This window comes from Mya arenaria, chromosome 3, assembly GCF_026914265.1.
Source record: "Mya arenaria isolate MELC-2E11 chromosome 3, ASM2691426v1".
NCBI classification, from domain to species: domain Eukaryota; kingdom Metazoa; phylum Mollusca; class Bivalvia; order Myida; family Myidae; genus Mya; species Mya arenaria.
In genome coordinates this window covers 32,618,252-32,631,836 of record NC_069124.1, presented here as the reverse complement: position 1 = coordinate 32,631,836, position 13,585 = coordinate 32,618,252, and the positions used below count along the sequence as shown (strand labels likewise).

The 13,585-nt window shown below is 34.4% G+C and overlaps 1 protein-coding gene across 1 annotated transcript; it reads right to left on the bottom strand.

The window, feature by feature from the left end:
* Positions 1 to 10,042: 10,042 nt before the first annotated feature.
* LOC128228307 (heat shock 70 kDa protein 12A-like) lies at positions 10,043 to 13,585 on the bottom strand. Its single transcript, XM_052939542.1, has 6 exons — positions 13,445 to 13,585; positions 13,104 to 13,267; positions 12,173 to 12,338; positions 11,813 to 12,037; positions 11,526 to 11,679; positions 10,043 to 11,253 (listed from the first exon to the last, which is right to left on the bottom strand). The coding sequence occupies exons 2-6, from the start codon at positions 13,256 to 13,258 to the stop codon at positions 10,172 to 10,174; spliced, it is 1,782 nt and encodes a 593-aa protein (XP_052795502.1). The 5' UTR covers positions 13,259 to 13,267; positions 13,445 to 13,585; the 3' UTR covers positions 10,043 to 10,171.

The following is a 13,585-nucleotide window of genomic DNA, read 5'->3' as shown; positions in this document are numbered from 1 at the left end:
TCTTGGCTTTTAAATCAGAAATGCAAGTGACCTTGTCTTGGACTTTAAATGAGAAATGCAAGTGACCTTGTCTTGGACTTTATATGAGGAATGCAAGTGACCTTGTCTTGGACTTTATATGAGGAATGCAAGTGACATTGTCTTTGGTTTTAAATGAGAATATAAGGGAATATTATTTCTACATAAATGATTTGCAAAAAAAAACAAAACAATTCTATGATTACTTTGACCATTCAATAAAACATTTGATAATTCCAATTATTTTATTTTAGACGAATATTCACTGTATAAGCATACTGAATAACTTGGTTTTCCAAATGAATGCATAGTTCTTTCACAAAACTGTTATTTGTATGTCTCTTGTTTGAAGTGTTAGAATTCCTGGTAATTGCTTTGTACCACAATTGTGCATGCCAGCATATACTCGCAGTGTTATGAGATAATTTGTATTTATGTCCGTTCTGTTATATTGGAAGTGCATAATATTTGAAAGAGTTCATGAAATTTGAAATATTTTTGCAGTAATTGTTAGATATGTGAATGCGTTACATAAAATAAATAAACCAAATAATAAAATAATGCGGATCTATATTGTTTTATCTGTATGTTTATTTAATGTGAAGTAATCACTCAGTGGTTGAAATCGTGTGCAAATAAGTTTTTACGTAAAACTTCTGTTTTCTGATTATTTGAAAATGAGCAAACAAATTACACGAAAAACCGTTGGATTTTTTTGGTATTCGCACATAGGGTTTACCCTATTTCCTGTAGCTCCATATCATGTAGGGCAGACTTGACGGTGAATATAAAACATTTATTCCGTGGAGAGCATATTGTCCATGATTTGGTCATGTGTATAGATTGTTGTCTGGTACTCGGCGTACTCGGCACAACAGAAAATGAAAGGTACAACAAATAATGAAATGGTAAGGGCAGGTAACACAGGCTACATAGATTCCTCTGCGGATGCGTGAAGTACCTATGATTGACAGTTAAGGATGCCGATGTCTAGGGGCTGTTAAAGCTTACGTCTTGTACCCGAGTAGAAATTTATATGTAATCAGCTTTTTAAAATCGTATTGACTTCTATTCAGTACATAATTAAAATATGTCTATGACAATATTCAAATACAAATCTCATTTGCATTTTTTTCTTTTAATATGCTCTGTTTAATGTACAACCAATCGAGCAAATTCAATACCAAATCTGTGCAATCTTTTGGTGATCATTATGAATAAAAAACGTTACGAGGTCAATCAAGTAAAGTTCTGTATTATGCAAACATACCTAGGAAATTCTAATAACCTAAATATCATCATTTTGCTGATTTTAAAACCAAAAGTATTTTCTATTTTTGTACAAATGTCAATCCATTTTTAAATTGTTTACTTTTATAAAAAAAATAAAATCATAAAGTCGCGACAGTTTACCATCATTAACGAAACTAACGCTTGGGCGGTTAAACTTACGCGCCAAATAACCACGTAACTACGCCGAGCAGAGCTAGTAGGTCAATTGAGTGCGAATACCAAATAAGATTAGTAGAGTTCATTGGGTTAAAATCTTCGTTCCAGTCAAGCCAATATCATATGTGAACTAACTTATTCTTGACTGGATGATTCCTTCGTCACGGCCATAGATAATTGCCCCTCTCATAATTGCACCGACGGCTTCAGGGGGAATGATAACCGTTTTGTCGGAAAAGGTCTCTTTGATTTTCTTTGCCAGCAGCTTGCAGTCCGAAAATCCACCAACGCAAAATATTGTCTTCACACTGTACCTCTGACGTAACCGTTCTAGTAGCAGGCCCACGTTGTCAATGATATGTTTAAAAGTGTCATGAAAGAACATTTCAAATCTTTCGTTAGTTATCTTGAGTTTGTCCTTTTTAAAAGTTGACCCAGCTAATATTGCAGTCGATGCTAAACCCAACAAACTCGTTGAAAAATCTTCACCGTTTTCTTCCGTGTGGCAATCAACGTAAGCTCTTGGAATTGTAATGTTAACCACATTTGAACATTCGCTGGGAGATGCAAGTTTCTTTAATTCGAAATTACGCATAAAATCAAGATAGTCATATGAAAATTCCGTCCGAAATCGCTCAAACGTTGCCGCTCCTGATACTGCTACGAGCGCTTGTTCGAACTTTAGGTTGACGTTAATGCCACCCCAAGGACCACCGTGTGGATGCATTATTTCCTCAAACTTTCCTTGTCGGTTGATTTTATGCGCCGCTATGTCAACGGTACGATCTGCATAGAAAACATACACACTTGATCTAAGTACGCTTTAAAATATTTGTGAAAAGTCGATGAACAATCTTGACAAAAATCTATGAACAATCTTGACATACACTGCAGTCGTTTTTACATGTCTAAATAAAAAATCATTGGCTTCAATTTATTTCGTGTAATGTTTGGTTGAATTTCATATTATTATCCCATTCTACCCAACAATAAAAACATACCATAATGTGCATAATGTTTAAGAAAGAATATTTCTGTCCTGGTTTAAACAAATACGCCTCTAATTTGATCATGTTTAAAGCCGTACTTACTCCCCATATTTAGAATAAGGTAGCAATCTCCTTCAGCCATGAGAAACAGCTCTTTGGACGATCCACTAAGCTTTGGAAGCTGATATGTGTGCATGTAAGCGGCCGCGCACTCGGGTTCCGAAGCAATTCTCAAATGGTCGTGAGAGATCCCAGCCTATAAAACCACAGTCATATATCACTAGTGCAAGAATGCAAACCATGCAATATAAGATATACCTGTACTCGTATGTATTGTTTTGTTGGTAAGATTGCACACTGAAGAAGAACACGATAGTGGAAAATAATCTGATTTGGGATTTATTTAGGCAAAGCTTTAATGAAGCACGGAATTGAACATTTCGACATGTTTATTTTGTTTGAAGCGACCTTAGATGCCGACTGACAATAACAAACATCGTTACATAGATATACAATAAATTTAATAATCATATCACTTTCAACTTGAAAAATATCCTGAGAAGTGTACAATACATTGTATTGAATGAAATCCATTGATAATAAAATGATCAAAAAAGGACTCGTTCATGTGTTTATTTTTAAGAATTATTTTGATAATAAATGAAATTTTCATTCGTCATTGTCGGCTGTCCAAGCACTAAATGACCATGCGGTAAAGAAACCTGAAATCCTCGTGCGCAGAACGCGCAACCTACCAATCCATTGGAAATACACAGGGATAACTAATTTTCTTCTAATTAACTGCTTTCAAACACAGAAAATTATATTAATTCGTACCTTTTCGGCAGCCTCCCTCATAAATCGCTTTGACCAGTCGGACCAATTAGCCGGACACGTAATCACAAAATAAACGTCTTCCTCTCCGACTTCTCTACATACGTAAACTGAGTTGTAGGCTTGCATTTTCATGAACTCAATCGATTTTGCAAATACGTCAACAGCTCTGAATTTTCGTCCTTTCTGGTCGTTGATATTTTCAAGAAACTTGTTAGAGTTGCATTTCTGTAATTCACAAAGTTTGAACCGTTCGCATTCCTTTAATATGCATATATGTAATTCAAAAATAAGCGAAGATAATCTGAAGATAAATGATACTTGTAAGCATTTAAACAATATGACAATTTTGACAGTTAATATACCTACCTGATCTGAATATAACTCCATTTTAAAATGTTTGAAATAGTGGTATTGGCTTTCATCAATGCCATCCTCAGCCAACTCTGCAAAACGCTTTTCCGCATCATAACCAAACGCCATAAAGCTTTTGTCAGGGTTCAGAAGTAATACTGTCGGTGTTTTATTTAAGCTAAATATAAACAAAAAACAATGAAACCAAAATAGTGCTGTAGCAGTAATTAGCCAAAAATACGACCTATTACACAGAACAAAGATTATTTCGTTTTATTTCATACATTTATACATAGCGATCAGTCTAAGAGTATCGCATATGAAGAGGAAGATAAATATATGAATACCTGAAAAAAATGGAAATAACATCATGCATTGTCTTATATATAAACTTATTAATTTACACCCGTAAGTTCGTATCACGTCCACAGTATATGCGGTCAGATATGTTATGGTCCCATATAACGTGGTGATTTTATTTTTTTGGTTTCTATTTTGATTGGCCAATATTGACATTTATTCCAACACGTATGAACATACAAAGGATCTGTCACGAGTTGTCATATATTACAAACTTTTATTCAACGAAATTAGGAAATATATAAGTAAGCGATCTTACTAATATATTTCCTGGACGAGTTGAATAAAATTGTGTATTATTTGATGACGTATGTTTTTTAGCACATGCCATTTTCTTTAATTTGCGCCGATGGTGAGCCAAATACCACATACTGACAAAGCGATGCTATTTTTAACCATTCCATATTTTGCACTCCAGTTAAAATATGGAAAATGTTCTTAAGATGCCTCACTTATACGGTTCATCTGACTTAGAATACAACCTGATTGGCAGATACATTGTGCACGCAAAATGATCTGACGCAGGAAGTGTGTATCGGTTGAGTGGCAGTAGGCAGACCTTTAAGCACGCGCGAAAGTTGAAATTCTTAATGATCAAGCCTAGAACTTAATGATTGCATATCTGCAATTTCATTGTCAGGCTTCATAAGTAATACTGTCGAGGTTTTAGTCCTGCTAAAATTAACCAAAAAAAAACAACGAATCCAAAATATTTATCGTAGTTCTGTAACAATAATTAAACAAAATATTACACAGAACAAAACATTATTTATTTCTTAAACAGTCCGTACTCAATGGCCCTTGTTCATTTATACATTGTATTTAAGACATTTATACATGGCAATCGGTCCTATTGTTTGGCTTATAAATAAAAGGATAACTTTAGGAATAACTAAAATAAATGGAAATACACCTTTTTAGTTCTATCAGCGTATTTATTTTACATCCGTTAGTTGGTACGTCGTCCACAGTATAGTGTGCTAGATATTGTATGATCATTTATAGGGTGGCGATTCTTTTGGTTCCTAATTTGCATTCATACCAACAAGTATACACTGTAGTATGTTGTACAGAACAAAGCGTAAAATACATAGTTTACGCATTTTGTGTATTAATCTTAATTGTCCTTTGCTGTCTATCAGACCTCCGATCGGAGTGTGATCCTGTGCAGTTCTGAAGGTTTTATTATAGCAATGGACAATACATCTTGTCATTTAGTTGTTGAGGTTTGTTGTTTTCAAATAATAATGATATTATTATTACAATGCATTAGAAGAGTTAATATTATATAATATATATATATATATATATATATATATATATAATTTATTTTTTGTCTTGGAACCAGCCAATTTATGCGAAAATACATTTAAACCATTCATATAGTGCTGATGACAAAAATTAGTCACATATTTTACTATTTAAGTTCAAAAATTGATGTTGTATGCATTTTTCTTACACCGTTAGTTACGGTTTAAGTTATAAAACATTCGTTTCCGAACTTAAATATGAAAATCTGCGATCTGATCTTTTGTCAGCAATATTATATCACTGGTTTGCAGATATTTACGCAACATTTGCTCATTCCAAGACAAAAAAATAGCAAGTTGTAGCTTTAACATGATTTAACCATGATGCTTCACAATCTGAATATAACAATGATGACCATGCATTTAAAGTGGATTTAGATATATGTGGTATATAAAAATGTATAACTCTTATTTGTTTAATATTTATTTCAAATCAGTTTAATAAATACATACATTAGTTAATGCTATTGTTTATATGCATTAGTGAGACAATGAGATTATCTACTCTAAAAGTATCAGCCCTTAATGGCCCTGAGTCAATAAAAAAACAGGAAATTGGCCCCTACTGTGGCACCAGTGCACTAAACAGGAGATACACAGCAGGGAATTATCATGCCAAACATTCCTTAAAGCTGCACTCTCACAGATTGAATGTTTTGCTTGAACTTTTTTCTTTTTGTCTTGGAACGAGTCAATTTTAGCAAAAACCCATGGAAACCAGCTGCTGACAAAAAGCTAGATCGCAGATTTTTACATATAAGTACAAAAAATGATGTTTTATGCATTTTTCCTAAACTGTTAGTAACGGTTTAAGCCATAAAATATTAATTTTCGAACGGAAATATGAAATTCTGCGATCTGTTTTTTGTCAGCAATCTTATATTATTGGTTTGCAGATTTCGCCGCAAAATTTTGCCCTTTCAAAGACAAAAAATAAAAAGGTTGTAAAAATGGTAAATCTGTGAGAGTGCAGCTTTAAACTAGGCTTTTGAATTATGAATATAACTGACATGGTAATTCTTAAAAACAGAAATATCTCTAAGGTCAGGGCAACGACAGTGTTGCGCTTACAATGTTTCTTAATTAACAGCCAAAACCTGTGTCTTGCAATTCGATAAGATCACTCCATAAGAACCTTTATAAACACTTATTATAAGCAATTAATGTAAAAATGATACATCTGATTAAAGCGCTGTAATCATGGTAATACTGACCTTGAATAGCTCCACGAATACCTAAAGACGGTATAAATCTTCTCCGTTTTCTTATCTGCATGGTAGTCTCCAGAAAGTGAGTAGGCTAAACCGGTATAGGATGTCCCAATATCAATGGCAACCACTGCCTTCTTATCGCCCCAAGTTGAGCTCATCCTCGTATGCTTTAACAAAATGGTATTACCTAGTTGTTAACTGTTTTTATAAGTTAAGAGCAAACGTTAAACAGAAAGTGTAAAATAATTTCGTTTTGATTTAAAAGAAAATATTTGTAAATTTTAATAATGATTTACTTCACACATACCAGTTAGGTAGTTTCCAATACGTATAATACTTCATATAGAAACTGTTTAAATTCGTCAGAAATGATAAAGACAATGCTATCAATGTCAAGTTCATAGAGATAACTCAACTCAAATACATGTTCTTTCTAGTGGAAAACGGGACTACCGATTATATTTATTTCTGTCAGTATTCTTTATCAATATTTGGGTTGTATAAAACGCATCTGATATTTTTTGCTTGTTTAGTACCTCGTTCTTAAAGCTATTCTGTAATTAGGCTGTGAATTATTTCTTGGACTTCTCGCAAACGTAATCGAAACAATCAAATAAACGCGATAAAACCTTACGAACGTGTCATTTCCTTTTCCATGCGAAACGAATTAATCAAGATCCTTCATTAATTTGGCCTTGATATAAACGATCCGAGTTTGCGATATCGCATTGTTTTAGATTATTTCATTCAGTCATTTATTAGTGAAATCCATAAATTCTCATCAACATATTTATCCAAAATGTTATATATTCACTGGACACCGAACGATCTGTATCAACGGATAAGAAGTCAGTATCAAAAGTCCCATAATACGATATTTTCATGTAAGAACAAGCTTTTATTATTTTGAATATGTTCGGTTTTCTTTGAAAAATCCTTAACAAAATGTAATTTTGAATACAAGACAAACTGCTAAATCTGAATTTTGTCGACAGCCCTTTACATCAGAAGAAGAGGTAATGCACGTAATGCATTGCAACTTAAACAAGTACGCAGAGAGGCGATGTAATACGCCGTCATCACTGCACGATGGTAATCAAAAATACCAAGAAGACGAATTTGATGCAATACATCAAAGACGCGACTGAAAATGGTTAAATGTGAATATATATTTTATCATAATTCGAATGAAGTTGACATCAGTTTAATATGGTGGCATATAACTGCCGTAAGATAACCTGTTTACGTTCGCGAATTGTTTCGTGTTTACCACTTAATTTTCGTGATTGCTTAGAACATAGTTAGACAGAGCTACTTTCCAAGGTCTGCCCGCACGATCTGGTTGCTTTCATTGACAAGTATATAACTTGGTTATTTTTTTACCATTGACTTCTGTGATATTTGTAAATTTCATGCATAGCACTTTCAGTAACTAGACTTTTATTACTTATTTTAAAAGTAATCAACATAAACGGTTACATTTCCACAGTGTCATGATGATTATCATTAAATGATTGTTAAGGCAAAATTTTAAATCAGGCCCTCTGTAAAATATTGTCTGTTTGCAGTAACCCAAACAACAAAAACTTGACTTAATTTAAATTCTGTCCCTTGAGTAGGCAAAAAGCCTTTCACTGTAGATGTTTTAATTCTGCTAGGTTTTTGTTTTGTCTCATTTCGTGCTTGTCTGTTGATTAAACCAAAAAGTAAGTTGGGAAAAAATACACTTTACAACGATTGTGAAGAAAGTTATGACAACTTATTCTTCGTCACACTCGTTGGCACGATGTTGTGCGAAAGTGTGGTCTTGTGTTGTGGGGTAAACCGGAGTATCCAGAGAAAACCCACTTGTCCGGCTTGGTGACAACTAACCAAACTTACATGCACCCAGGTTGGAAATTGAACCCCGGTTGCCTTGGTGAAAAGCGAGTGCGCTAACCGGACAACCAAAAGTTAAGTTGTTGTCGAAGATTTGTGAAGCAAGGCCCATAACTCTGCCTTGTTGCGTTATGCCCTTTGTATGACAATTTGTTTCGGCAAAAGAACTGATGGCTTTAACTCCAAAATTGTTCATGATATTCAAATTAAACTTGGTGCACATGTTGCCACAAACAAAATGTTCATAACTAGGAAGGCCCATTACTTTAACTTTTAAGATGCACTCTTACTCCCAAATAAGATTTACCACATTAATAATTTTGTTAACATTCAACATTCCAAAAGGATGAATTAATGTTGAAAGCAATTGTTTACATGAAGGATACCGAGTTTTATTTGAAAGAACGGAGACCTTGTCTTGGACTTTAGATGAGGTATGCAAGTGACCTTGTCTTTGACTTTAAATGAAAAATGGAAGTGACCTTGTCTTGGACTTTAAATGAGAAATACAGGTTACTCTGTCCGGATAATCTTGGACTATGATTTGCAAAAACAGTTGTTTAATTTAATTGTTTAATTTTAATTCTTGTTTGAAGCTTTTGAAATCCTGATAAATGCTTTGTACCACAATTGTGCATGCCAGCATGTACTCATAGTAATATGAAAAAGATAATAGGTATGTTTTGTCCTTTGTTTTACATTAGAAAAGCATAATGTTTGAAAGAGTCCATGAATTTTGAAATATGTTTCCAGTAATTGTAGGATATGTGAATGCGTTACATAAAAAAATATATACACTTATAATGCGGGTCTTTATTGTTTTATCTGTATGTTTAATTAATGTGATATAATCACTATCTTACCTCTTTTTATTTGGTGACCCGTCTGATCACTGACCTAGACTGAGTGACCCGTAAAAACGGAACACTCCCGGAATCCTGTTCCACATTGCGATAATTAGTTTCCGTAGTGTTAAACACTTGTCTCTTTATTATATTGTGTTTACTTTTTGTTTTCATGGTATTTTATTTCTTTTAGATCACTCACAAAATTAAACGGTTACAATTTGCTTACTTCACATTTATGAAATACTTTACCAGAGATGTATGATTAAATGCAGCTTCCCTGTAATAATGGAGCCCCCGTTTTAGTAAACACAATAACAAAGGGATGACGTAATTCTAGCCTCATCCACAGGGGCAGGTGGCGTTGTTTTGACACACCACGCCCCCGTCCGTTTTTTTGTTTTTTTTTTTTTTATAAAAAGAAGTTTTTATCAAATTTTAGTAAGAATAAAATGTGGTAACTGTAACTTGTGAAAAATGGCCAAAAAAATATTTTTTTTATTTTTTTTATTTTATTATCTTAGATACAAAGATAATAAAATAAAAAAATTAAAAAAAATATTTTTTTTTGCCAATTTTCACAAGTTACAGTTACCAGTTACAAGTCAAATCTTGATACCAGAAAAGATGAAGAAATTTAGTAGGACACAAAGCTATCCGGGAACATTTTTAATTCAAATTCAATACACACGCATACAGGTGGAAATTAATCTCATGAGAATGATTTAACAACTATTTTACAATTACTAAAACAATTGAGTTGTATATTGTGGCCGCAAAAAACGAACGTAAAATCCCATTGGACGGATTTATTCAATAAAGCATTAATCAATGTATGTCTAGTGTTCGGGAGATCAAACAAAACATCATAAAAATGACTTCTTGCAGTTGCTATCTTGCATTGTGTTGATCCGGTAACGCATTCAAACCTGTGTTTCCTCAAGGTTAAATGTGACTTCATGCGTAGCGCCTCCGTTGACTCGCGCAATGGCCGTAAACTCTGTAGCCCCAAAATAAATCTCCAGTTTCACGCATCTGTCTAAGCCTTTTTCGATGTCAGGTATTGGTACCGACATGGATCCAACCAAAATACAATCTGGGTCATCGATGAACCTCGGTGGTGTTTTTTTGTCGGTACGGTAGAAGGGAAATTCCATGGCCCTCTGCGTACTTGTTTTCACATAAGACTCGAGACATTTTGTCGGGCTGTCGGTCGGGACGGAGTCACCTTTTTTAGCTATGGTCAGAAAAATGTCTTTGCACATTTCTCCATCCTCTGTTGTTTCTTTCTTGCTAACAGGGTGCTTATTTGGGTCATAATCTTCGTTCCAGTCAAGCCCATATGTGAACTTGCTAATTCTTGACTGGATGATTCTTTCATCACGGCCATAGATAATTGCCCCTTTCATTATTGCACCGACGGCTTCAGGGGGAATGATGACCGTTTTGTCGGCAAACGTATCTATGATTTTCTTTGACAGCAGCTTGCAGTCCGAAAATCCACCAACACAAAATATTGTCTTCACGTTGTGCCTCTGACGTAATCGTTCTAGTAGCAGGCCCACGTTGTCAATAATATGTTTAAAAGTGTCATGAAAGAACATTTCAAATCTTTCGTTGGGTATTTTGATTTTGCCATATCTAAAAGTTGACCCAGCTAATATTGTTGTCGATGCTAAATCCAGTAAACTCGTTGAAAATTCTTCACCGTTTTCTTTCGTGTGGCACTCAATGTAAGTTGGTGGAATCTTCATGGTAACCACATTTGAACTTTCGCTGGGAAATGCAAGTTTCTTTAACTCGAAATCTCTCATCAAATCAAGATAGTCGTTTGTAAATTCTGTCCGAAATCGCTCAAACGTTGCCGCGCCTGATACTGCTACGAGCGCTTGTTCAAATTTCAGGTTGATGTTTATGCCACCCCAAGGACCACCGTGTGGATGCATTATTTCCTCAAACTTCCCCTGCCGGTTGATCTTGTGCACCGCTATGTCAATAGTACCACCTGTAAAGAAAACATAAACACATGGTAAAAAAACCGCTTTAAAATATTTGTGAAAAATCTATGGAAAAAATACTTACATACAATGCAGAAGTGTAAACTCTAACTTATTATCATTGGCTTCGTTTCATTTCAAGTAATGTTTGGTTAATTTGATATCACGATCCAATTCTTCCAAACAAAACAAACCAAAACCATAATATGCAGAATTTGACTGTTTATTTCTATCTCGGGTTTAAGAAATAACCCCTTATCATGTTTAATGCTGTACTAACCTCCCATATCCAGAATAAAGTAGCAATCTCCTTCAGCCATGGGAAACAGCTCTCTGGACGATGCACTTAGCGTTGGAAGCTTATTTGTGTGCATATAAACAGCCGCACACCCGGGTTCCAAAGCAATTCTCAAATGATCGTGAGAAATTCCAGCCTATAAAACCACAGCCATATATCACTAATGCAAGAATTCAAACCATGCAATATAAGATATACCTGTATGTGTTATTATGTTGAGAAGATTGCACACTAAAGAACACGAAAATGGAGTATACTCTTATTTGTACCTTTTCGGCAGCCTCCCTCATAAATTGCTTTGACCAATCTGACCAAATAGCCGGACACGTAAGCACAAAATAAACATCTTGTTCTCTGACTGCGGTTGTCTTGTGAACTGTTTCGTAGGCTTTGATTTTCATGTACTCAATCGATTTTGCAAATATGTCAACAGCTCTGAATTTCCGCCCTTTCTGGTCCTTGATTTCTCCAAGAAAATTGTTAGACTTGCACTTCTGCAATTCACATATTTTAAACCATTTGCATTTCTTTAATAAGCATATGCATTTCAAAGAAAAGGGAAGAGTATCTAAAGATTAATGATACAAGCATTTCCACAGTATGACAATGTTGACGTCTTGTATACCTACCTGGTCTGAATATAACTCCATTTTAAAATGTTTGAAATAGTGGTATTGGCTTTCATCAATGTCGTCATCCTCAGCCAACTCTGCAAAACGCGTTTCCGCATCAAAACCAAACGCCATAAAGCTTTTGTCAGGCTTCAGAAGTAACACTGTTGGGGTTTTAGTCATGCTTAAATATACAAAAACAGAACAATGGAACCAAAATACTACTAAAAGTTTTGATAATATAATTAGCTTACACGAAATATTACATAGAGCAGAACAGTTTATTTATTTTTAAATGGATCACACACAATAGACCTTGATCATTGATCTCCGATCAAAGGCCTTAAAGGGCTAGTTTAAGGAATGTTTGGCATGATAATCTCCTGCTAATTGCACTGGTGTCACAGTAGGGGCCGATTTCCTGTGTATTCGTTTATTGGCTCAGGGTCCATTTCTATAATAAAACTAAAACTGTACAACAGGATACTCTGATCAGAAATCTGATAAGAGGGATCAAGGCAAGTAGATTAAGATCAATAAACAGAGGTTGTTCACTATACACAGTTTGTTGATGTTGTTTGTTTGTTGTTGTAGTTGTTGTTTTTGGGGAGGGGTCACTTATAGAAGGTTTAAACTAGGCCTTTAAACTAGGCCATAAAAATAATCGTATAACAGAAATGAATAACTGTACTAAATGGAAACAGAATGTTTTCAGTTACATTTACGTATTAATTTACATTCGTAAGTTTATACTTTGTCCACTGTTTTATAATACACTACATCGTAATTTATTATAGCTCGATTGTGACGAAAGCTTTAAGCATATATAATCACTCTCGAATACGTTTCCTGGACAGAAACCACTTCTGTGTAATATTGAAACACTTACAGTAAGCAAATACTAGTAATGTAAAAATGATATCACAGTGTGAATTGCAGTAATACTGACCCTGGACCGCTTCCAGGATGCCACAAGGAGGTATAAATCTTCTCAGTTTTTCCATCGCCGCCGTAGTCGCCGGAGAGTGAGTAGGCATAACCGGAAAAGGTTGTCCCAAAATCTATGGCAACCACTGCCTTCTTGTCGACCCAAGTTGAGCTCATCCTCGTATTCTTTTACAAAATGGAATTAGTTGTTATCTCTTCTTTATAAGTAAAGAACAATATTTCGACAACAGCTTCATTTTAGCTAAAATTACGAAATTCTAAGTGTAACAGGAAGTAAATTGTTTTGATTTAAAAAAAATAATATATTTTTAAATTTTAACATCGATTGAACTTAACACTTACCAGTTAATTTCCATTTTCCAATACGTATAATATTTCATTTAGAAACTATTTGTATTCGTCAGAAATGATAAAGACAATGCTATCAATATTAAGTTCATAGAGATAACTCAACCCAAATACACGTTCTTTCTAGTGGAAAAC

What these genes read in the sequence shown, in the direction of transcription:
- LOC128228307 (XM_052939542.1), bottom strand. Translation starts at nt 13,258, where the DNA reads ATGAGCTCAACTTGGGTCGACAAGAAGGCAGTGGTTGCCATAGATTTT. An exon ending in TGGAGTTATATTCAGACCAG is followed by an intron (nt 12,038 to 12,172) that starts GTAGGTATACAA and finishes TGTGAATTGCAG; the next exon opens with AAGTGCAAGTCTAACAATTT. An exon ending in CTTTATTCTGGATATGGGAG is followed by an intron (nt 11,254 to 11,525) that starts GTTAGTACAGCA and finishes TTTTCTTTACAG; the next exon opens with GTGGTACTATTGACATAGCG.